General features: G+C 44.9%; 2 protein-coding genes across 2 annotated transcripts in view; both read right to left on the bottom strand.

The window, feature by feature from the left end:
- Window positions 1-7,626, bottom strand: LOC130377067 (toll-like receptor 13). The gene is given in 5 exon segments (XM_056584017.1): window positions 1-1,251; window positions 2,218-2,335; window positions 2,575-2,881; window positions 2,883-5,195; window positions 7,547-7,626. Coding segments are annotated over 4 exon segments (2,871 nt in total). The 5' UTR covers window positions 5,067-5,195; window positions 7,547-7,626; the 3' UTR covers window positions 1-989.
- Window positions 7,627-22,897: 15,271 nt separating this feature from the next.
- sulf1 (sulfatase 1) overlaps window positions 22,898-26,231 on the bottom strand; it is a 17,845-nt gene continuing 14,511 nt past the window's right edge. The window contains exons 13-14 of the mRNA XM_056584619.1: window positions 25,013-25,046; window positions 22,898-23,024 (exon numbers count right to left, since the gene is read on the bottom strand). Of these exons, the coding sequence (XP_056440594.1) occupies window positions 22,991-23,024; window positions 25,013-25,046 (68 nt within the window). The 3' untranslated portion in view covers window positions 22,898-22,990. The remainder of the gene's footprint in view (window positions 23,025-25,012; window positions 25,047-26,231) is intronic.

The following is a 26,231-nucleotide window of genomic DNA, read 5'->3' as shown; positions in this document are numbered from 1 at the left end:
TTCCGAACTACCCCTTTAAGTATGTATCTTAAAACCAAGACAATAAGAAAAGCTCATGTGGCAGTCATTATAATAACAGTATAGAGTAATATATATAATAGCATTATATAGCCTATAACAATACAGCCATTAAAGGTTGTGTATGGAATTCGCTTTTTTGGCCATTTTTGCAAAATTACTTGAAATCGTTCGAGAGTTAGAAATACTGGCATGAAAATTAAACAAGTCAATCATCTGTGGAACGGGCAGGGCTCGAAAAACTCCAGCCAATGATTTCCAGAGCCACCGAGTTGCATTGGACAGTAAGTACGTCAATCAAACGGTCGTACTGCACTCCCCCTCCCCCGCGCGTGACCCCTTCGTGCAGTACTCGTGACCCAGAGCAAGCTCCTGTTTGTTGTTATCCTGCGGTAGCTACTGGAACTAGTTAATCCACATTTGGACCTAGCAGTAGAAGACCATTTCCATGGCAGACAAGACGCCACCATCCCCCACCACCACCAGCAAAGAGAAGGAAAACCCTACGCCAGCCTGGCTCGCTCTCGCGCATCTGTGTTCGCGCTCGTGCATGATTGCGCGTCCAGGTACTTGGAATGGGTGGAGTCAGAGTCAGCGTTGAAGGAGAGGGGGTAGGACCATTTGAGTTGTGTATTTTCAAAATCTGCTGGCGTTTCGCAAATCCCATACCCAACCTTTAAAGAACAGGTTAATAATCTCAAAATATTTCCAAAAAATCCCAAGTAAATAAATACATTTAGTTTTCAATAGGCTGGCGAGACCGATGGATCCGTAAACGCAATGCATACAAAACAAATCAACACCAGATGTACATTTAACCAGAACAAGAAGATGTTTTGCAATACAGACAATAATGAGAGTTTAAAGTAACGAAGCCATCAAGGGGAACTGTTTCACTTTCCCTCCATAGGGACAGACCCCGGGTGTCTGTAGTATAATCCCCCTCCCTCCCCCAAGCATTTGTAAGCCTTTTACTGGTCTGGTCTCTCTCCGGGGGGTCCTTCCTCCACGGTGAGCCGTAGATGCTCACCCATTGGGTGCTCCTGGGTGTCCAGGGCCTGCCGGAGCTTCTCCCAGAACAAGTCTGGGTGTGCTTCTGCTCGGGACCAGCTCAGGTAGGTTTGTCTCTTCAGGAGCCTCCTCATGCGGTAGTACGGAGACAGCTGCTGCATTGGAATGTCCTCCAGAAACACCAGGATCAGCACGTCCTTCTGCTCGTCAAACAGACGGAAGCTGGGGAATGGAAATGTTTCACTTGAAACTACCTTACTTACTTATGCTACAAATATTATTCCACGCAGTGGCGTAACATCATGGCGATATGCCCCGGTGCAAATATTTATTTTGTGCGGGAGGAAGGGCCTTGTCGCCTTGTCCTTCTTACTACGGTGAGGGTTTCGTTTATTAATTAAGTGCGCCACCAGAGGGCGCCCCCGACACATTTGCCGCCCTAGGCGATTATTTATTTATTTTTCCTCCATGGGCCCCTGACGCCGTCTGGGCCCCGGTGCAGTTCACCGGTTGCACCGTCGATATTTACGACACTGATTCCATGCCTTTTGTGGACCTTTTCTACATGAAACATGAAGTACAATATAGTTTACATGATATTAAAGCATAAAAAAATGGTGATGAACAAATGCACAAATATAAATGTAAAGCTCATTCAGTTAAAGGTCCCATGGCATGATTCACATTATGAGGTTTTCTAACATTAATATGAGTTCCCCTGACCTGTCTATGTTCCCCCAGTAACTAGAAATGGTGTTAGGTCTAAAACCAGCTCTAGGTATCCTGCTCTACCTGGAGCCCTACTCCCGCCGGAGCGGGAGTAGGGCTCCAGGACTCCCGCCAGAGCACCTGGAGTGTTCCTCTAGAATATTTACAGAACACGCAAAAAGCTGTGAGCGCATCGCCATTGCGATACAACCACTGTAAACATGAGCGCAATTTACCGTTGCCACAAGCTGCTCAGGGCCAAACCCCCACCCTCCACCTTGACCAGCCTCTAAAAACGGCATGTTTGTGGAAAGCTCATTGTGGTACTGGCTCGTAGTGGCTATAATTCTGCAACAAGGCTGAATTTCTTGAACGTCTTCAAGTACTGTATTAGGGGCCCACTTACACCTATATAAAATCATCCATGAAGTGGCATGCCATGGCACCTTTAATGACCTTATTCTTATAAGGTGTTCTTACCTGGCTACCTGGATCTCTCTGGAGCACCATTCACTCTTCAGGTAATCCCGACTGACTACGCAGATGGTCTTCCGGCTACCATAGATGGCGTCTGTTATATTCTCCATGATGGACTTCCCTGAAAAGCATTGTTCAGTGAAAATTCATTAACATGAATCCATAGAGAAAAAGGCTTGTATCCATGCCATCTCTCAAGTGATGGCATGGAGACAAGTTAAATCCAGTTCAGGGACAAATCTATCTGTTTTTATGTAATATTTGGACCCCTAATCGAGCATCAAAGGTCAATTTATATGCAGCATGTATGCTAATATAGGTTTAGGATGTGACAATGATGTTCAGGATAGGGCTCCTCACCTGGCTGGAAGTCTCGGTGGTGCAGACACAGTGTCCAGCCCTGCTCGTCCTCCAGATTGGGCAGCAGCTCCCCCAGCACCCAGCCCTCGTCGTTTGCGTTGTAGGAGACGAAGGCGTCGTAGTGATGAGCACGCTTGTTCTTGTGCTTTGAGTTGTAGAGGAACGCCAGCATGAGGTAGTACGTGTAGACCAGATGCCATTGCAGGAAATGATGGGTGAAGGAGACTGCTATGGTCATGATGACCGCGCATGCCGTGCAAATATAACAGATGAAGCCAATGTCTACTGTACAAGAACGAATGTCAATTTTCAACAGTTTTTTTCCCTTTAAGATTTGGAGGGAATTTGCAATCAAAGTTGTACGCATCAAGAACTTGTGTTTTCTTGTTGTTGTTTACCCATTGGATGAACCATGCATTGTCACAGTTACAGCTGAAGCTATTAAACTTCATATCCAGGTATGTAAGTGCTGGCAGAGACTGCAACACTGTTTCACTTATCACAGAAAAGGCATTCTTCCTCATCTGCAAGAACTTCAGCTCTGTGAGGTTAGCAAGGAGAAGAAAATCAAGAGACCCCAGGTTTAACTGTGAAATGTAAAGAGCTTTTAGTTTTTGAATTGGGGAAAATAAATTGTCGGGAAGGTCTCTGAGATCATTTGCACTCAAATAAAGCTTATTCAAATTAGGAGTATAGTTGAAGATGTCTGGGTGCAGGGATATAAGCTGGTTACCTCTGATATTGAGTAACGAAAGATTTGTCAGGCCTTTCAGAAGGTTTTGAGGGAAGGCGCTCTTAAGGTGCCTGTGTTGACCTGAAATATCCAATGTATCCAATTGTGAAAGCTCAGCAAATGGTGGATCATTAATTGGCTTTTCTGATGTATATTTAAGGCGATTGGTCATCAAATACAATGTCTTCAAAGCTTTCAAGTCACCAAAAGTACCTTTATTAATTTTAGTTATTACATTTGATGCGAGATTAAGATATGTAAGATTGGACAGTCCATTAAAATTCCCCTTATTAAGTTTTTGTAATTTATTTCCTTGTAATTTTAGATTCTGTAGGGAATTCAGAGCTTTAAATTGTCCATGATCGAGAAGAGTGAGTTGATTGTTTGACAAATCAAGCACTTGGAGATTTGGCAGGTGTTTTATGAAGGCACTGTTTAATTTACTAATGATGCTGTTTTGCAACATTAAGAACTTTAAATTTACCAAATCTTTGAAAACACAATCCTGTAGAGCTGAGAGAGGGTTATTGTTTAGATGGAGCATACTGAGACGAGTCATATTGGCAAAATCATCACAGCGAAGAATAATGATGTTATTGTAGCTGAGATCCAATTTTGAGATTGCAGTTTTCCTGACAGCGTAGGGGACTGATTTGAGACGGTTAGACTTCATGATTAAAATGTTTAGCTTCCTCAGGGATTGAAATGAATTGTTAGAGATGTCAATTAACTTATTGCTCCCTATGTTCAACACTTTCAGATTAGTACACAAGGGCAGCATGTCTGAACGAATATATTTGATGCCGTTTTTTCGGACTTCAAGAGAGGTCAGTGATGGGATTTTGCAGGAAATATTAATGAGATCCCGCAGGTTGTTACGCATCTGGTTTAACTTCAGAAAGATCAGTGAGGAGTTAAATGTCTCTAGAACTTTCTGCTGTTCTTGCAAGCGACAACCACTGATATATAGTTTGGACACGCGCCTAAGGTACGATGTGTCATTCACATCCCAGACGATACCATTCTTTCTACCATTATCCGCAAGGTTCAACCTTGTGAGGTTGGGAAAGATATCTGCACTGAGCCCAAAGACCCTTAGCTCATTAAGAGACAAATCAAGTGAAACAAGTTCGGTAGACGTATTTGACAGCTCCCATGAATGAAAATTGGAAATGTTGTTTGCTAGAATGGACAGGTGTTGTAAATGTGTTGTATGTTGTAAGATGTTTTTTAATTGGTGCAGTTTGTTGTGACCTAAATCCAAAAACTTTAGCTTGGTCAGAGACTTAAAAGAGCCTGGTGCTACTGTTTTGATCCTATTGGAAGTCAGACCCAATTCCGTGAGATTGACTAAGCCATCAAACATACCCTCCTGTAGCTTACAAAGCCTATTGCTGTTTAAATTCAACACCTCTAGAGACATTTGAACAACAAAAGTGCCAGATTCAATTATGGAGATAGAGTTGCATTTCAGGTTTAAGCTCAACAGATTTGGTAAATTTTTCAAATCTGCATTATTTAGTTTAGAAATGTTGTTTTGAGACAGGTCTATACTTGTGACTATTAGTGGAATGTCTTTTGGAAATAAATTGAAACTATTCTTCTGACAGATGGCCTGTGTGGTTCTTGTGACCCTGCAGTCCTTCAGCACGTAACCAGCAGCTGGAGAAATCAAATTGTTCAGATTCAAAAGGAAACATAATATTCCAAATGAACACAAACTAATTCCCCTTATTGGCATGGCCATTTCCGTTTTCATTCCAGCACACAAAGAAGTTTCTTAATGTTGGTAATTTCCAAGGCAATGGATCTCCAGTCCTACCAGGTGGATCTTTGGTTACATTCGTTAATTTCTTTCAGTCAGGTTGAATCCGCCAATCCCAAAAATCTGTCAAACAGACACACAAAGATACACAGACAGCGGTCATTACTATCGGCTATCGAAATACTGAAATTAAAACATGTGTCTTATATCCAATCCGGTTAGACCGGGTTCCCCCAGCCAATTCTGCCGGCGATTTGAATTCGCCCTGCAGAAGGGTCTTCAGAAGACCAATACAATTCTTTCTGCTTCCGATGCGTTTTTACGGAAGCCAATCACCAAGCAGGCTTTTCCCCCTGGCACACTATTGACTGGTTTAACACAATGACGACAGGGAAGCGACAGAAGGCAGCCAATTGTGTACCGAGTAATTTAACTAGGCCCGTCGATCACGCCTCTTGTGCTGAAGAAAATGACAGCAGCCTCCCCTGACCAACGTGCTTGCTACGATTGAGCTTGGTCTGGCAATAGCCAGATACCGGTTTGTAGCCAGGCTACAACTCGGTATCACACAATCTATTGAATCGTGTCCCAGAGCACGATTGTCCGACTTGTTTCGTTATACACAGAACAAAATGTAAACCAATGCATTCTAAATGGGGGCGTTTCTCTGACTTTTTCGTGCTACACAGAACGAAATGTAAACCCAGGTATTTTGAATGGGAGTGTTTCTCAGACGACAGAGAGAGTGAGAGAGAGAGAGAGAGAGAGAGAGAGAGAGAGAGAGAGAGAGAGAGAGAGAGAGAGAGAGAGAGAGAGAGAGAGAGAGAGAGAGAGAGAGAGAGAGAGAGAGAGAGAGAGAGAGATGGTGAGAGGTGTGGTCGCTGACAGTACAGTGCACCCTCTAGTTATATATATGTCAATATTTCCGATTTTTTTAAACAGACCTCCTAAATAACAAAAACAAATTATTCGTGCTCCACAGAACGAAATGTAAACCAACGCATTTTGAATGGAAGCGTTTCTCAGACATTTTTGAATGGAAGCGTTTCTCAGACATTTTCGTGCTCCATGGAACGAACCGAGAGAGAGATAGAGAGAGAGGGACGTTTATCAAAAAGGAAGGAACTCCCCAAACCCAAAGGGAAGAAACCTTGAGAAAGAATACCTTACAGGAGAGGGCTACCAATTCAAAGGACGGTTTGGAGTCCAAGGTGCGAAATGGGCACATATAATGGTAGTATAAAACAATAGAGCAGAGTTAAAGATGCTTTAACCTTCCTTTATGTTAAAGGGTCTGGGATACAAACAGTATGTTTTATAACCATGTGAAAGTATGTTCGACTGCATGTCTACTCTACAAGCACGCACCTTTGAGCTAAATTTGCAGTTTACCATACATACTACTACTGTTGTTCCTGCATCTTGGCTCTCTGATCTCACTGAAAGGCTAGCAGCACGGAATCAAGGGATATTTAGGCTACGTTTACATGATGACGGTCTGAACAGAAGACGCATAAGTGGTGTCGCGTCTTCACTTTTTAATCTGCGTTTAGACAAGCGTTTTCGGGGGAAATCTGCGTGCATACGGTGACGCAAAAGTGTGTGGAATTCGATTGGGTATGCATGCCAGGCGGCTACGTGGTGCTGTGCTACACTATCACACAACACTGCCATGTCTGAGCGCATGCGTAGAATCTTCCTGCTTCACTTATCCGCGCCGCGAAAGCCAAAAAAGGTCCTTCTCTGTTCAGTAATACTATCTGTACATATCCTGTACATTTCGTGGAAAGACTCCTGTAAATTTATTAGAGCTGCCAGAGCAGCTTGAAGGTCCGACGCATGGGAATTATCCAACATGTTTGTTTATTTCCCTGTACTGGCACATGTATGCGACATAAACGCGCACGCAGCGTTAGCAGATCTGAGCAGAGATTTGCATCTTGGCAGTGTAGACGGAAACGCTACGGCGGAGCAAGTTTTCCACTCTGGAGGGTGGTTTTAGTTTTTTAGCGTTTTTAAGCCCCAAAAATGGCATCACCATCTAAACGACTGATTAAATATTTTGTTGTTTTTACCCGCAAGCGTCCTCGTGTAAACAGGGCAATAGAATAGAAAAAAAAATCCAATTAATCGCAAGTTAACTATGACATTGATGCGATTAAATATTTGAATATATATATATTAATATATTAGTGCTTGACAGCACTAATATATATATATATATATATGATCTTCAACTGGTCTGATCTCTCCTCTCCAACGGTTTCTTATAATGATGATTATAATCATCATTATACAAGCCTTTACATTTTCATGACAAATTCGTAACATAATAGTCCATCTAAATATAGGATTGAAATGTTAATATGTTAATTTCCCTTTTGCAGAAAAGTATGTTATGCTAGAGTTTTAACTATATTGTCGTGAAACTTATTGTGCAAACCAAAGTTTGATTAAGTTAAACACTTACATACCCAACAATCCAAATTCTGCAAAAACAAATGTTTCTCGATGTGGTCTCCTTCCCGATGCGTATGGCAACTCACATAATGGGTTATTGCCAAAAGCTGGTTTGCAATGGCTTTTTTTGTGTGATATATTGGGTTATAAATGAGGAAGCAAAAGGGATTAATCAAATTAAGTAAGAAAAGGGTAATTATCTAAAGGGAACTGACACTACATGGTTTCATATGGATGAATGTCTATATGCAACCAGGATTCAACAAAATAACCTCATCATCCTTGAAGGTTAAACACGTTGATGATAAACGGGCCCTGTTTGGGAATGTCCACGGGTTCGATAATGGCCCCAATGATAACTGCCCACATGGGTGTTACACTTCGTGTTATAGGTAACTTATTCCCAAAACGTATTCCTGTGTGTTTACTTACAGGCTACATTCTGATTCTGCTCTCTACACAACCTGTGGACAGTCCCTTATAGGGCCTGTTTTTGTTTTTCGGAACTACAAGAAAATGCCAGTCAAGGTTTCAAATCCACATTGGTTGACTGGCCACTGTGGAAACGTATTAAAATCCCCTTCTGAATGCGTCATCGCTGTACTTATTTCCCCAAAAAGTATGAGTTGCACAGTTGAAGCATGATACACTTTCTCCTATGTCAATTTATGTCTGCTATTTGCTCATTTGCTACATGGTAAATTAATGTACCCTTATTTTAAGTTAAGTTTAGTTTTTAATTCATGGAATTATGTCATTATGTTGCTTAACAAAAATGAATAAAATGTCCATAATGAAACAGCAACAAATCAGAATGAACAGATTAATCTTCAATTTAATTGTGTTTAAATTAAGCTAATCCATAAAGGACATATGGATTATATATTTGAATAAAATAAGCAGGGTGCCAACCCCCACCAAAATTCCAACAACAACATTGTATTTATAATTAACAAATACTTCATACAATATATAGTTCACACTAGAAGACGCAAAGCAATTACACACAAATGCAAGTATTTAAAAATGTCAATCTTACTAAATTATTCACTCACACATAACTGTTAAATTAGTCACAGACACAATGAAGGTTGATCTTATTGCATTGAACAGCTGGTAGATGGTTGAGGGTCATCATCTTCTTCTTGGTCCTGGGTTACTCCATCTTTTTACGTCCGCATGTGCGCAATAAGAGTTTTCAAGACACTCAAACATTAGGAATTTACTGGGCATTAGGAAAGATAGTTTAAAAATTTCAAAACAAATCCGAAAAATCTTAGTATAAATATTCAGTCACACAATTATGTCAGCTGCAATCATTCAAAGATGATATTATTAGATAAACACATTTTACATGTACATGCATACTACAAATGGAAGCACAATTGTTACGGCCACTGTCTGTATGTTGCTCTCTTGTTTTTGACATGTGAGGTGCCAGTCAATCAACCACTTCCATCATCACCCCGCCTCTGCCAGTCAGTCAGCCCGTCCGGTTCCACCAATCATCTCATCAGTCAACCCGGTCTCACGAAAATACGTGACACTAGCTGTGTTCGAAATCGTTCCCTATCACGGATATAGTGCACTATATAGGGTGCTCGCCATTTTGTAGTGGTGTTCGAATCCTCAGTGGTTCATTTCATGAACCACTGAGTGGTGGCACTTAAAATACCCAAAATTTGAGTACATACGATGTTCCCTACATGTTACTCCCGTATACCAAAATGCAATGCGATCGCGTTTTTCCGGAGGAGAAGAAGAAGCTGAATAACCGCGAAAACTAATACATTTAATGATGGGGCCTCCGGCTTTCGTTTAGAAATGTCAACAATTTATTTGGGATTTAACATAGAAAATGTAACATTCTAAATCAATAAAAAAAACCTTGATCAAGGAAATGTAGCAACATTCGACATCAATACAAGCTCCAGCTTTCCTCGTGAGTGCCCGGTTTGTTTACATGATGTGGGCGCATCTGTCTGCGTCACACAAATACCCGGCACATTTCTTGACGCAAATGACGCTTAGAAATGTTCAGCGCAGTGTCCGAATTGTCGTTTGTTCGTTCCCTATATAGTGCACTATATCATGAACACTATATAGGGAATAGTGAGGGAGTGAATAGGGAACGATTTCGAACACAGCTACTGTCACGTCATTCAATCTATTGACTCGTGATCGGGGACACGTTTTTTCAAAATGTTCGTGCCAAGAAGCACGATTCTCAAACTCGTGTTTTTCAATTGGAAGTATTTGTCGTGTCGCTAAGCATGACTTCCAAACTAATGTTCTGTCCGGGAGCGTTCTCCCTAATGTCCCTTAAGGAGCTCCGTACAGATAATTTATTGTTAAAAATTGTCTGTGATAACTAACAATATGACAGCTTTTGGCAACCCGCTTCTACTTTCACCTTTGATTCTGAGAAATTGTGACAATTCACTGATATATTTAATCAAAACATTCTCACTCCGAACGCGTCGATTTTTGACGAACGGTCGAGTGACTTTGGCTTCAGCTTCTGACGCAAAAGGGTTATGGGGTTTTCAACTCGTTACAATGTAATCCTTCCACGGCAATATATTAAGCTATGAGCATTCATCCCATTGGCTAACGGGGGACCCGATGGCTGCACATAGAGACTAGTTGTGGATTTAATGATTTGTTTCCGTGACCCAGTACGCGTGATTCAGTTCACCAAGAAGAGTAGTTTGCGCATCGTTCGTTCGTTCGTTCGTTCAGTCGTGTTTCCGGTAGCACTAACTCCATTGAGTCTGACTGACTTAAGGTGCGGACACACCAAAAGCGTTACCCGCGTACCACGCGTATAAAATCGGCAATTTTTCCATAGGGAAGCATTGGTTTACGCGCGTATGAGGCGCGTACATGCGTTACATGCGTATAAGCAACATTTTACTCGCGTTAGGGGCGTATGAGGCGCGTATATATACGCGCGTACATATACGCGCGTATATATATGCGCGTACGCGAGGAGTTCAAAAAATTGAACTTTTTACGCTCATACGCGTGATACTTAGCCGCAATAGCCAATCAGCGTGGAGCTTGTCCCGACGTCACCGGCAGAGAGTAGTGTCGCTTGCACAGAAGCATATGGCCGACATTTTTCTTTATTCTGGGTGGAAATAGTAACATAGTTACGCCATTAAATGCGTTTATGGAAACATTTCTAGCGAGAAATGTGCATTTTACTTTCATAATGTTCGCTCGGTGAATGTGAAGGATGTTTGGTTTGATAGTTATGACGAAGAGTGAACGCTCCGTTCACTTGCATGGACAGAGTCTCTGATTGCTAAGCAACCTCAACGTCTTGGCGGACTATTTCTCTGCTGATCAACACTACGAATGCTGGAAAGACACCAGACACAACATGTGAAGTTATTTAACCCGATTATTGTTATTTATATCCGAGATTATTTAATCTAACCCGATCCAAGCTCTATCATCCACCCAAACACGGCGGCGTTTGGGTTTCCTTCCTCGGACTCCTAAATCCAGCGCAGCCACAGGCTGGGGGGGGGGGAGTTTTGGGCGGTCTCATCTACGCGCGTATGCGTACGCGCGTATCTGACCATTTTTGACACAAAATGGTCAAGCAACATTTTAGCTGCGTTACGCGTGTACATGGTACGCGAGGTACGCGCTTGGTGTGTTGGCACCTTTAGCTGAGAACCGTGCAATGGCGTCCATTCCATGATGCGATTTACTTACTTTAATTTATGCGTCGACGTCATCGATTACGTTGACGCGTTGTCCCAGCCTTAGTCTGAGGCGCAGGCAATATGACAGCAAAGGTCCGAAATGCACTTTGGCATATGGATGGGTAGGATAAACTAAAGCCATACAGCATTGCCATCAGTGGCTGCATTGACGGTTTTAGTCGCAATATTATTTGGATGGAGGCCTACACCACAGGCCTACTCCTGGACAGAACATTAGTTTGGAAGTCGTGCTTAGTCACGACACGACAAATACTTCCAATTGAAATATACGAGTTTGAAAATTGTGCTTCTTGGCACGTACATTAATGAAAACACGTGTCCCCGATCACGCGTCAATAGATTAAATAACGTGACAGTGTCACGTATCTTCGTGAGACCGGGTTGACCAAGAGTAGATCTGAATGCCGCAGACTTCCTCCACGACTGTTTCAGAGAGGAAATGTCTCATCATGACAGCCGTGATAAAAATGTAACTTGGTAGTGAAGTGAAACTATTACATCGTTTTGAGAGAACCATTTAATATACATATACATATATATATATATATAGTAAATACAAATTCCATAATAGAACAACAAATCAGAATAAACAGATTAATCTTCAATAATTTAATTGCACTAAATCCTGGTTGCATATAGACAAATAGTCACATATTAAGGTTATTTAGGTAAAAAGAAAAAGAAAAAAAAGAAAAGCATGTCCAACTGTGATTTAAATGGAACAATATGAACAAATGATTACAATTTTAATTTGTTCATTCCCTAATTGCAGAAAGATAATACATTACACTTTTAGCTGTACGGTAGAAAAATATTTTGCCCACATAAGGAAGATGATGTTTCGAACACTTACCTATTTTTTTTTCATTTCAGAAAACCCACCAATCCAAATTCATTTATTCATGATGGATGAACTTATGCAAAAAATGGTTACTTAATGTACCCTTATTGTGAAGTCTCACCATGTAAAGTAACAAAAGAAAACTAAACAGCAGACAGAAAATACAAGAGGCCTTCTAAATATCCGAGGATATTATCTAATTTATTTAAATAAATAATAAATAAACTGCTAAAGGAAGTGAGACAAAGAAACAAACACAAGTGGGAGTGATATAAAATGTGATTTTCTTTGTGCGTCCATGCTATTTTATACTAGTATGGATATTCCAATCAATCATCAGTTATCCAAATGCATCAGCAAAGTGACCAGTGTGTATTTATGACTAGGCAGGGACGGTTGTTATAATGCACTATGAAACATGATTTGAGGTTCTTGGCCCGCATTGAAATAATCTGGTAGTATCAATAGTTATGATTCATTAAAGTGTAATTCCGGCGAAAATTGAACCCACAGTCTTTTTTCGGCATGAATCCCCATAAAATAAACCCTCCAGATACTTTCTTCCGTTGATAATCGAGTAAAGATCTTGACTGCGAGTGCCCGGAGCAATGTAGAGAGGGAGTGGGGCAGGGGAGCAACCCTATGAGAAGTAAGACTCACAAGTAACCAGATGGAGAAAATATGAAACACTATGGTGTGTGTGTGTGTGTGTGTGTGTGTGTGTGTGTGTGTGTGTGTGTGTGTGTGTGTGTGTGTGTGTGTGTGTGTGTGTGTGTGTGTGTGTGTGTGTGTGTGTGTGTGTGTGTGTGGGGGGGGGGGGGGGGGGGGGGGGGGGGGGGGGGGGGGGGGGGGGGGGGAGTAGGGAGACCGCAACACATTAGTACGTCGAACTGACAAGAGGAACAAAAGCAGGCCACAAACAGAGAAGTAATACACAGATGTATTTAATAAATACAGAGGGCGACCCCCGCTTCTAACCTAATGTGATAACATTGGAACAACTACATGATGATAGTGTAAACCCAAAGGTGTCTTACCTATCCAAACCCCTGTGGCGTGCCAAGCACAAAAGAATAACCAACCATGGCACATGAACCAAACAGGCAAACGGAGAGCATTACAATGGATTTGTGTGTGTGTGTGTGTATGTGTGTGTGTGTGTGTGTGTGTGTGTGTGAGTGTGTGTGTGTTTGTGTTTGTGTGTGTGTTCCTGACCTTCCTGACTGTGTGTGCGTGAGTAGGAAGCAGAAGGACAGAAGATTTATAAAAAACATAATATAAAAGCAGAAGATAAAACAAGAAGGGTCCGTTCTATGTGGTCTAAAAATTCTATGGCCCAGTTGTTACCAGGATTCTGTTCATCTTCTGCTTATTGTGTGAGATCGTGTTCAAAGAGTTTTCATTGATTTCCTCAGCTTTACCTGCAGGTGTGTTTAAATATCTCCCAGAACAACAAAGTGAGTAAGGAGAGGACTCACTATGAATTTAAGATCAGCAGCAAGAGGATTTCTAGTTTTCCTTCTGTCAGTACCGGGTTGGTTCATTTACAATGTGAAAATGTAGTTCAATAACGCGACAACCAAGCACCTGGAATGAGGAGAGAGCGAAACCACAGCATGTGGAAGATAGATTGATAATAAATAAAACTTTAAAGTATACCCCTCTAGAACGATGTGGTTGGACCACTAACGTAGAAAACGCTCCACTTTATATATTTCAGTCATGGTTCATTAGTCATTGGAAAATACAACTTCAAAGCAAGTTATAAACAGCCTCTTGTAGGGAAAGTACTGCACTGGTTTTGGATCACAATACACTAAATTATTTGAAATAATATATCTACATTTGATATTTTTGTCCCTTAACTTGTTGCTTGGCAAACCTGAACTATTTACAAGATCAAAAGGTTAATTTTTATTTTTTTGGAAAACATAGATGTTAAAAGCCACTTATTTTCTCACATGAATTACATGCATCATGATTTAGACATGGCATATCAATCTTCTGCTGAAATGATGGAATTCTGATTCAATGATATGATAGACACTGCATGACATCTCCTGTTCTCTCTCCTCTCTCCTTCTACCCTCTATTCTCCTTGTCTTCTCTCCTCTTTTGCTGCCTCCTCTCCTCTCTCCTCTATTTGTCTCCTCTCCTCCTTGACTCTACTCCTCTCTTTTCCTTGCCTCCACTCTTCTCCTCTCCTTACCTTGTCTCCTCATTACTAATTCAATGCACAACTTTACTCTCCTTGTCGCCATCCTTTCTTTATATTCTCTCCTCTTCTCCTCTCCTCTGCATTCCTTGTCTCCACATCTAAGTAATTACAAAGCGTATGGTCACATTGCCACAAACAAAGCACATAGACTATAGAACCGAGGCCTACAGAGATTAAACACAGCCTACTACCATAATCAATTCAGTGTAAGTGTATGCTTATTACTACATTATATATTTTTTAATGTAAACTATTGCAATTGCAAAATATGTATATATTTTTTTACTATGATGTTCTCTATCGTATCGAGGCCATCTCTCCACTCCGTTACATATTGCATATGTACGGGTATAACCCCCATGTCTGCTAAGGACCGTGGATAGGCTTTAAGACACACCGGCACACCCGGTCACGCCTACACCCAAACTTATAAAAAACCTGTGTAGACGTGCAATCAGTGATTGTTTGATCTCCACTGTGAAAGGTACCGTGCGGGGTTGTGAATTAGATAAACGTATATGGGTTACAGCATTGGTATCCGATTACCTGTGTACGTTTTTGGGAGTCTGTCTGCAGGCAGCCTCCTTGGATCGCGTAGCCTAACTCGGACAAAGTGAAAAGTAAGATCCCTTTTGGCTTGGTGGTGACACCGACGTATTGTACGTGCAACTCACGACTCACGCGTTGGCTTCAGGTCCCTCGCCCGGCAGTGGTTTTGGTCCGCTAGAGGTGAGGCGACAAACATTGCTGTGAAGTCACAGAAGTCCTACCAAGGCCACCTGCCCTCCCCCTACATCCACGCGCTGCTATAAGCACAGCTGTGTGGCGAAGTCGACTCCTCTCAGCAAAATGGAGGGCACTTCAGGCCATCACTGTGTTGGTTGTAACATTGCCATGCCCCTCGAGGATGGCCAAGAAAAATGTGTGGTATGTTTAGGCCACCAGCATGCAACGTTGGCCAGGGATACACCCCAGTCGTGTATGAATTGTTTCATCATGCTGATGCATACAAGGGAAGCCCGCTGCCGATTTTTCACATCAAAAAGGGAAGGGTTACTGTGGGGGGACGTGCGACGTCTGGCCTGCAGGGGGAGTATGGGCAGGTTGGGAGAGCACCGGATTGGCTGGGGGGATTGGACCTGAGTGCGGGCAGGTGTCGGCACTCAGGCCAATCAGGGAGTGTTTGTATTTATGTGCCTGCTTTTGTCTTGTAGTGAGAGGGGAATCTAGGAAGGATTGGCAGCAGAAAGAAGCCGATCGCCAACGGAGATCGCGTCGAGCAAAATATAATTTACACTTGATCCAATTGTCTTTGGTTACACGTTTGAAAAGACAATAAAATAACTTCCTGGTGGAAGAAGCAAAAACCTGTGTCCAGCGCTACATTGACCCGTTACAGTTACCTATTTTGGAAGGGCCAGCAAGAAAGATGGGGGGAGTTTCCAGGAGGCCAGGGGAGTACTCAAGGGCTCCGCGAGCCTCTCTGCTCTCCCTCAGTGCTCCTTGGCCCCAGTCTCTCTCAGCGTGGGTCCCTCTCCTCCTCCCAGTCTTTTCTCTGACAGGGAGTATAATGGTAATCTCTGTTCGGAGAGTGGGGAGTTTCCCAGTGATCAGCCTCCCACAGCCAACCCTTCCGGGCAAGAGCTGGCTTACCTGTTTGGGGATATTGTTTGCAGAGCAACCAAGGCCCTGAACATCGTTCTACCCAAAAAGGGTCTTTCGCTCCCCAGGTAAATTTTTTGGAGGTCCCACTTATCTGAACAAAGACAGTCAGGTGATGGAAAGTCTGTTGGGTACGGTGCACAGGTCTACTGCGATGCAAGCCCGTCAGGCTAATACTGTGGCCATCCTGACTCTGTACACCCACCACCTCGCTGGTCTCATGCAGAACCAGCCGGTGGATTCCTCTCTGGCAAGGGAGTTCCAGTCAGCCACGATGTGCCTGGCTTCGGTGTCCAAGGAGCAGGGAGTGCCATCAGGCCGCTCGTTGGCTCAGCTTTGGGTGGTGAGACAACATCTGTGGCTGTCCCAGTCAAAGCTACAGCGAGCAGATAGGGACTGTCTCCTCAGGGTGCCAGTGGAGCCGACATCCATGTTTGGGCAACAGGTCCCCTCCCGGTTGCAACAGGCACGGGTTCGCCGTCGCTGTGCAGAGGAGGTGTCAGAGTGCCTCGGCAGTCGGGGGAAGCGGGCAAGGCGCCCAGAAGCGCCTGCACCTCGGGCGGCTTCTCGGTGAGTAGCTCAGGCCTGGGGCCTGGTAGACCTTAGACACCGGTTTCAAGCGGCCCGGGGTCATGGTGATTTCCCAAGAGGCGGCCGGTGGGGGCCATCTGCTAGCAGACGGGGGCCCTCCAGATGCCAACATCGTTCCTGACGGTTTGCGGGCCAGCCTTCCCCGCCTCTCATCACAGCACAGGAGGGCTTAGCTGGCATGGTAGAGAACACCATGGGTGGTCTCTATCACGACTCAGGCGTACCGCCTGCAGTTCAGGTGCAGGCCCAGGGTAGCAAGATCTTTACCACGGTGGCCAACCATCTACAAGCCCAGACTCTGCAAATGGAACTGTCTACCCTCTTAGAGAAGGGGACGATCGGGGAGGTTGAGTGCTCCGACCGCCAAGCGGGTTTCTTCTTTCGATATTTCCTCATCCCCAAGAAGGATGGGGTTCTTCGCCCGATCTTAGATGTCAGGGGGGTCAACAAGTGACCCCCCTGACAGTGACCCCCCTCGCGACCATAGATCTGAAAGATGCCTATTTTCAGGTTCCGATCTGGCCAGGGTATTGGTGTTTCCTGAGATTTGCTTTCGAGGGTCGGATTTTCGAGTTTCACCTTTAGCAGGTGCATGGATGCAGTCCTCGCACCCTTGAGGCAGCCCTAACCCTAACCCTAACCCTGCTATTGATTCACATTCAGCGTCTGGGGTTGGGCCTCAAATGTTTTGCTACTCGACGATTCCTACCCCACTAGAGGGTCAGCCATAGATGCTTCCTCTCAGGGGGGACCTCCTGTCTCAGGCTGCAGGGAAAATGTTCCACTCCTTCCAAGCAGGGCTTAGGCTGGTAGCCTAGCCCCTGAGAGGGACCGGCTCCTGGCCCTAGGGATACCAGAGGCGGTGGTGCGGACGATCTAGGAGGCCCGTGCTCCATCAACTAGGGCAGCCTACACGTATCGATGGCAGGTCTTCACAGGGTGGTGCCAGGCACACCAGACAGACCCCTTCTTGGCCTCAACCCAGGACATCCTGCTCTTTCTGCAGTCGCAGTTGGAGGCCCGTAAATCCGCAGTCACCCAGAGAGGCATGCTAGCAGCTAAGAAGGCAGTCCGTATCGGAGAGTTTGCCATTGTGAGGGTGGTTGCTCCATGATCTCCTGATACCTAAGGGGGGCACGAAGGCTTACAGCGCCCAGTAGGGGTCCTCAGGTACCACCCTGGGACTTGGATCTTGTCCTTGATGCTCTGCGGTATCCGCCTATTGAGCTCCTCGGCAACGTGGACCTCAAGTGGCTCTCTCTAAAAACAGTTTTCCTCTTGGCCATCACTTTGGCTAGGAGGATAAGCGAGCTCCATGCGGTGTCCGTCCACAGGGACTGCTGTACTTTTTCTCCGGAAGGGTCGAAGGTAGTTCTTCGCCCCAACCCAGCCTTCTTGCCCAAGGTCCTGCTGTATTCCATCTGTCCCAGAACATAGAGCTGAGCACTCTGCCCGGTATGGGCCCTGTCGGAGTATATATGGCGCACTAAGCCGCTAAGAAAGTCAGACCAGCTCTTTTTGCGTTTTCACACTAGTTGCTTGGGTAGACCACTGTAGAAGTGTTGACTTTCTCCCTGGGTGGTGGACACCATCCAGCAAGGTTACACCCTTTCGGGCGCTCCTGCCCCCTCCAGGATTTGAGAACACTCAACCCGCAGTGTGTGGACTTCTTGGGCTTTGTGGCGGGGAGCCTCTCTCGCCACCATATGCGTAGCAGCCACTTGGTCCTCCCACTCCACGTTCACCAGATTTTACCGCCTGAATGTGGCAGCGGGACCCTCCTTCGCGGAGCAGGTACTGGGCGTGGCTAGGACTCAGAGGTAACTCTGAGCCCCCAATTGGTCAGCCTTGTGTCTTGCGGGCTGACCTGGGCTGCTTATCTGCACAGAGTTGGCCCTTGCGCCTGGCGGGGCTATACCTGTGTTCTGACATTGAGTCTTGCGTCTGGCAGACCCGCCGGAGCAGCCTTCTGCCTTTCGGGCTTGGCCTTTGCGCCTTGCGGGGCATCGACCCGATTGGCATGTAAATAGTGTACATTTGTAAATAGTTCTAAGGGTTCACATGGTGTTGGTTATACTTCACATCCCTCGGGATGCATAAAGTAAGGACAACAGCGACATCTGTGTTTTTTTCTGTTGAGACTGGATATGGTTTATGTCGTCAAGGTGCCTTTTTTATTGAAAAATTTAATAAATGTAAAATATTTTTATTTAAAGTAAAGAAAAAAAAAAGCAATAAATAAAATAGAATTATGAAACAAGTGGACAGTTTGAATAAAGTTATATTTACAAGCAATGAAAATCACAAATGAAAACAAACTGTCTAACACAATTTTACCTGTTCGATATATATAATGAAACATTCATTATTATATAAATACCACCATATATAAAAATGTACATACATATAAGCATATACACTATGTCAAACACCTCCTTCATCCCTGTACCTCCCGAAAATAATTTCTTTGTATTTCGTTTCAAACTGGTTCATGTTTGGACAATGCTTCATCTCTCCACTCAAATTGTTCCATAGTCTGGAAATACACAGATGGAAATACAAAACAGTTTCCTGGTTGTATGGACGCTGTGCACTTTGAAATAAAATGTTCACCTTCAATTATAACCCCTGTCAATTTGTTTATGTTTAAAGGTAATATGTTCATTTTAGCCTTAAACATTATCTGTGTGGTTTGAAATACCACCAGATCTGTGAATTTTTATAATCTCGACTGCATGAATAATGGGTATTGTGATCCAGATATCTTACATTGTGTAAATATAATGTGTACTGTTTTTTTTAGTAACTAAGGTATGGTAAGACTATTGAACAGTAGAGAATACGGAGTGATTTTTTGTCTAGAACCTGTTATACTTTGTTTAATACATGAATGCTTCTGGACACTTTTGATTGTACGTGTGTAATGTGTGATTTCCAGCTGAACATGTTGTCTATTATAACCCCAAAAGATTTTTTCCGGAAACTCCTTACATTTCAACTACATTTATCTTAAATGTATTTGTGTATTCATTCTATAATTGACAAATAACATTATTTTTGTTTTGCTGAAGTTCAATGATAGTTTGTTTCAGGGCTGGCGCTGGCCGTTTCGGTGCCCTAGGCGACTCAACATTAAATTGTGCCCTGGACAGGACTTCCGAGTGGGGGTGGGGGGTTGGGCGCCGGCCCTGAGTGATAGGTTATACAATTAAGAAAAAACAACGATGGGCCTCTTCATAACTAATCTACGTACTCTGTGTATAGGGAGTGGCGGGCCTGGTTTGTTTTTATCCAACCATGTCTTATTTTGTGCGTTTCTTTAGTGATGTTTTCTTCAATCAATTCATTTTCCCCAGAACAGACGATATTAGTATAATCAGCAAACAAAAAACAACCTCAAGGCATTGGAGACATTCCAAATATCATGTTTGTACAAGATGAACGGTTTAGGAACCAACACTGACCCCTGGGGGGCGCCACAAGCAATGTCCAAACATGATTAAATTCAATTAAATTCAATTTTATTTGTATATCCCTTAATCACCATGACAGCCTCAAATGGCTTAACAGGCCAAATATTTATGACGCCCCCCTTTACCCAAGACCCCACAAGGGCAAGAAAAAACTTTTCAAGGGCCAAAGTGAGAGTTGGCAGTCCAGGAATAGTGTGTTCCACGTCCCCTAATAAATCAACTAAGAAGCTTCCAATTTAAAGGTCTTACTTTGGGAAAATATTTGTTCTTACAGACTCCCCAATAAAACATGCATGGTGAATCTCAATACTGGGGCTTTGTGACCCTAATATTGAGATGCAGTTAGGCCGAGTCCCTCATCCCCCTGGTCCCCGGTCGGTCATGAAAAACATTCTGAACACCATCACACACCAAGCCTCCCTGGATCAACACAGCCTCTCTTTTTAATATCTGAACCATTAAAGATGCTCTACACGCCCAAGGGACCAAAGAAGGAGCAAGCACAATGTTTTAAGTCATTTTTTTATTTCTTAACAGCGTCATGGTTTCTCTGAAACCAGAGTTGTTGCAATACCTTTACACACGCGGTCAACGACCGAAGAGAAAAGACAGTACCATCTTCAGGAATTCAAAACGCGGTACGGTAACAGTATTTTGCTATTTCATCTAGATAACTGTTGGCACGCAGCGGAAATACCGAGAATACGAAGCCTTACATTTATGTCTTTTTAGGATTATGTTTGTGTTGATTATACCGTACAGTTTGCAGGACCGGTAACAAGGGACTCACCGGCGATGCGCTACAGTGTACTATCGTCAAAACCCAACCACATAAAGATTTACGGAACACAGACAAAAAGTTACGAAACAAACATTGCGTTTGATACTTTATCTCACCCGAAATAAAAGCCCTTTTTTTTTTGCATTTAAACATCCTGCAAGCGAGTTTTGATCGAATCAAGTGTGGTTAAATAAACACAGAAAAACGCTAGGAAACTGTGCAGCTGCTACATGATGAACGTAGTGTAGAGGTGCAGGCTTGAGGTTGGAAAGTTTCTCTTTATCGTCTTAAGTCTTTATCGCGCTGTGACTTTAGATGAATCCTTAATCTCAAATGAATGCAGTTTACATCCATGGTCGTTTGCCGTGATTGTCTAACCCATAGAGAATGCGTTTGTATATGGTTGATTGATGAAAATGTAAATTATAAAGCACAGCACAAAATCAAACTCAGACTTTTTTTTTTTCAAGCAGAAAATAAACCCTTTTTTTTCCTTCTTAAGCTTTGGAAAGTAGTCAATGGTAATCTGTAATGATCTGTTTCACAGTGTGAACATTTATTTCAACCGCCACAAAGCTCACTGTATGGAAAAGTTTAAAAAGTGCATTTTGGGGTCATGAATGTCACCATGGTTCAATCGGAGAGTGGTTGATGGAGCGTTGTGATTGGATACTGTTGTGATGACTCATCTGGATTGAAGTAATCCTAAAGATGGCTGACCTTCTCTCTCTCAGACCCTAAAATGGTTACACCATTCTAAAAATCAGTTTTTTCATAAAAAATATATATATTAAAAAACATTAATGGTGCGTTCTATCTGGAATCAATTTCTTCGACTCCAATAGTTTAAATTTAGCTGCGTTAAGGCGTTTTCCTTTGTGAATATATATTTTTAAAAATACAACATAACACTGTTTTGCTAATTAATGAAAGCACCTGTAAAAAAATAAACCATACATTTAATGCTCAAAAATACAGCTCTGACTGTGGTGACATCATCGGCCATTTTGTTTACTTCACAAGCTTGTCTTCCCCAGTCACTGTTCCCACTTTGTCCCTATGGCAACCAGCCTGCCCAAGAGCTGGCCATGCCCAGCACTACCTGCCCTCAGAGCGTCTGATTGAAGGATGGGTTCAGAGAGCCGCTGCCCTCAAAGTCCAAGGGGGAGAGAGGCAGCGCCTGTACTACCACCTCGTCCCTGTGGGAGGCGTCAGAGCCCACCGAGCTGGCGCTGGCGCTGGCGCTGGCGCTGGCGGTGGCGGTGGAGGCGGTGGTGGTGGTATTTGTGGTGGTGGCTGTGCTTGGCGCCACCTCTGGCCTCAGCGTCATTGGGGAACGATGCAGGTAGCCCTGGGCGAGGAATATGTCCTCCTCCTGGAGCTCCAGGCCCAGCTCCGGGTCCAGGTCGGGGCCCAGGTCGGGGCCCAGGTCGGGGCCGCGGTTGGCCTGCTCTCGCTGGGTGCTCAGGCTGAGGTGTGTGCCTAGTAGGATGCCGTGCCGGGTCTCCAGCTCCGTCATGCCGTTGCCGCTGAACTCCTCTCCCTCGCCGTCCATCTCCTCCAGCTGCCGCACCCAAGGGTCCCGCCCCCGCCCGGGGCCTGGCAAAGATGATGACGATGACGATAGCTCGGTGGAGGCCGCGGGGGGGCGGTCCGAAGAGGGGGGGCGGGCGGCGGGCCGCTCGGGAAGCTCGTTCACGACGGGGTCCGCGCTGGTCTCTGGGACCGCCGGACTCGCGGGCGTAGGTGGGGGCGGCGGCGGCGGAGGTGGCATGCTGGGGGCGGGGGGGGTGGCGAGGCTGACCTCTCCCAGCCAGGCGTCCCTGGCGAGGGCCGTCGTCCCCTCTCCTCCGCTGCCCTCCCCCAGGTCCCCACCCCCGGCCCCCGAGCCCACCTCGCGGTCAGGGGCGGCGGCGGTGTCGTGGTCGTCGTGTCGTGGTCGTCGTGGTCGTCGTCGTCAAGCTTTCGGGTTTGGTTGAAATGGTTCAGAATGTGTCGCAGTGCAAACATATTATCTACATCCTTCTGGAAGTCGTCCCAGCTGTCCGGGCCGGGGCTGAAGTGGGGCCTGCACTGGTACGCGCTCTCGTTGATGCTATACAGATCCTCCAGTCCCTGGCGGTCCACCTCTTCGTCCGTCAGGTTGGGCAGCTTAACCGACTCGTCCGTCCCATATGGGCTGTGTGCTGGTGGGGGGTGAGAGGGAGGGAGAGAGGGTGAGGGCCGTGGTGGTTGTCGGACACACGCGACCGCAGAACCGTGACGGGTGATGATAAAGTCTCTGTTCACAGAGAGCATGCAGGCATGCCCACACCACCGCGCTTCTGTCACACTGGCAGCCAGCGTTAAAGGAGAACGCGCGCACACACACACACACACACACACACACACACACACACATATATATATATTTACACATCTAACACACGTCACAGCAGCGTAGCTAAAGCCCCCGGGACCTGCGTTGAGCTGAAGCTGTGAGCGGTGCCAAACACATGCTGCCGTAGAGAAAGCACAAAGTAGCAGATCAAATAAATAGCAACCGTAGGAGAAAGAAAAAAGATTTGTGCGAACTCCAATAGCAGGGCAGGAATGGAAGACACTGGCTGTGCTTCACACGGGAAAAATATAATATTTAGGAGTCATATTAAGTCTGGGCTCTGTGGGGAATATTAATATCCAGGCGAACCCTGGAATCGCCCCGAAAATAAAAGGATGGTGGACCTCTGCAACAAAAGGAGAATGTTTGAGTAAAGTGGCGTAATACCCCAGGAAGAAAGGGACACAGAAGGACTACAAACAAAATAGATGAGTGTAAAGGAAATTGGCACACGCTAATCTTCAAAGTGCTTCGGTTTGATGTGAACTGTGTATGCCACCATCAATTCAACAAGCTATTGTGGCTCATTCTTTCATTTCCCCAATATAATCTGTCATATAAAGGCCATGACTTCCAGATCTGACACGCCATCATAAAGTCGGTTATGTGAGTAATAAAGAAACAATAAGAAAAAAAAAGGGGACAAAAACAGAAAAACATGGAGAGCTTTGACTTGACGCAGGCTTTTGGAGACTCACAGGAAAGAGAGGCTCTGTCTCCTCTTTGACCTCTTTCGATGCTGCTGCTGCCTGGTAAGCAGGTGCCAGGAACAGAGGTCAAAGGTCAGTGGGGGGAGGGGAAGGGACAGAGAGGTCACAGCAACTCAAATGTCCAAGCTAGTACTCGCTAATGACATCATGACGGTTTGATGGCTGACTAGGGTCACAAAAAGGATGACGACGGTAGCTATAATGATGAGGGTGATGCTACCACTACCATATATGCATCTGCGGCAGGAAGCCACGATGCTAGGTGGTGATTGGGGTGATGCTACCACTACCATGTAGTGCATCGGAGGAAGGAAGCTATGATGGTAGGTGGCAATGAGGGCGATGCCAACATTACCATGTAGCATGTGGCACAACAGATGAAGGACGCCATGATGCATGCGTTGACGTGCAGTTCACGTTGGGCGGTAAAATATTGTTTCTCTAAAGGTGTTTTCATCTCCATCTGATCAAACTCAATCATGCAAGAAGCTAGTTTTGAATCTGTAGCAAAAATACAGATTTTTGACACAGATTTCAACATACAGATTGTCTATTTCTGGATGATCATTCAATCCATTAAATGATTGTAAATTAACTGTGATTTTTATCCATTCAAAGAACATGACTTCACTGTAGTTTGTGTCCTCAAAGCACATTATACATTTGCACACATGAAACCACTATCAACAGACTTGTGTGTTCTTAAAGCAGCAGACGGCAGGTGAACACACGTCCACAGAGAAGCGCAAGAGCAAGGGGTGTGAACGGAGTCATGAATCAAATCAAGAAAGAAAAGCACACCAAAACATGTCCTAAACAAAAAACACATCTTACAAAATGACCACTGATTGGTTAAGCGAAGCTCCCAGCATGCAACAGCCATATGACGGAAGCAAGGGGGCGACGGCGACAGCAGCGCTCCGATGGATGAGTGATTAGTGGACAGAGGAGGCAAATTTCGGCCCATGCAGATGTTAAAAAAAGCCCCTGAGAGGGGAGAGAGGGCGAGAGGCACAGAGAGAGAGAGAGAGAGAGAGAGAGAGAGAGAGAGAGAGGTGGGGGAGGGGAATAAAATGGTGGATACCTGTGTGGCTCAAAGCTTCCTCCATCTTTACCTCCTGATCGAGAGAAACAAAAAAATGAAATAAAAAAAGGAATAAAAGGCAATCGATTGTTAATGCTTTTGAATCAGAGATTTGTGGGGGGCGGGGAGGGGGGATTAAAGACATTAACAACAACAGTTCATTCACTGTGAAGATGTCTCCATGCACAGCTCCCTGGTCCTTGGGAGAGAAATGCAATTAAAAAAATCAAAAATAAATTTAGGGGGGAAGGGGGGGGGGGGGGGAGAAAGAGTGGGGGGGGGGCATGGGAGGACAAGATGCTCACGGGGACGGAGGGGAGGGGAGAGAGAGGTGGAGGGAAGGGAAAGAGAGGGATGCACGTGGAGTTCTGGATGGAGAGAGGTGGAGGAGAAAGTGTTGAGGGCTGTTGTGATTGGGTTTGGGACCGGACAGAGTTCCCCAATCGGGGGTCAGGGGGTGGGACCTCCCACTCGGAAGGCAAAAAAAAAGTGGGATCTTTTGCTATACTAAGGGTTGATCCATAACACACTTCAGGCAGGAAGCAGGATAATCTCTGCATCCACGTCTTGGACACGTTCCAACACCTCGCTAAATGTATTCCTAACAACCACGGTCGGTTCAGTGAGTTGTTCTGGCGCCCTCGAACGAGGCATTCAACAGTGAAAGCGACTCATTTCTGGGTGGTTTGTGTCAACTGGGTTTGGCAAAGTGTGCGGGCGACTCCGACGCGCCAGCACTCACCAAAAGAAATGACCTCAACAAACAGAGCAACTGCCGGGAGCCACTCGGCCCCCCAGGGAGCGCCACTCCACAGCTGCTAATTTCACACACACAGTAGCCCCTTATTCTCCCCACACACACACATCCACACATGCTAGCTCACATCCACACACGCGGCCACACAAACACACACAGCATCATTGGCCTGGGTCTCCATGGCAATGTTGCCCGCTGAACCCTGAGATAGGGTTAATCGAAGTCTGTTGCAAAATAATAGTGGAATAACGAAAACTTGACGGAACAGCACTATGCAGCTAATTGCGGTACAGCCTCTGACAGCAGCTCTTAACACTAGGGGGCAGCCAGGGAACAGACTGAGGCTAGGGCCTGGAGCCTGGAGGCCTTGGGCCTGGAGCAGGACTAAGCAGGACTGGGAAGGGGGAAAGTGGTGGGTCTGATGAATGAACAAATGGATGTAAAAGAATGGATGTTCCCATC

Source organism: Gadus chalcogrammus, chromosome 23 (assembly GCF_026213295.1).
Source record: "Gadus chalcogrammus isolate NIFS_2021 chromosome 23, NIFS_Gcha_1.0, whole genome shotgun sequence".
In the NCBI taxonomy this organism is placed as follows: Eukaryota; Metazoa; Chordata; class Actinopteri; order Gadiformes; family Gadidae; genus Gadus; species Gadus chalcogrammus.
This window is presented reverse-complemented; position numbering and strand designations above follow the sequence as displayed.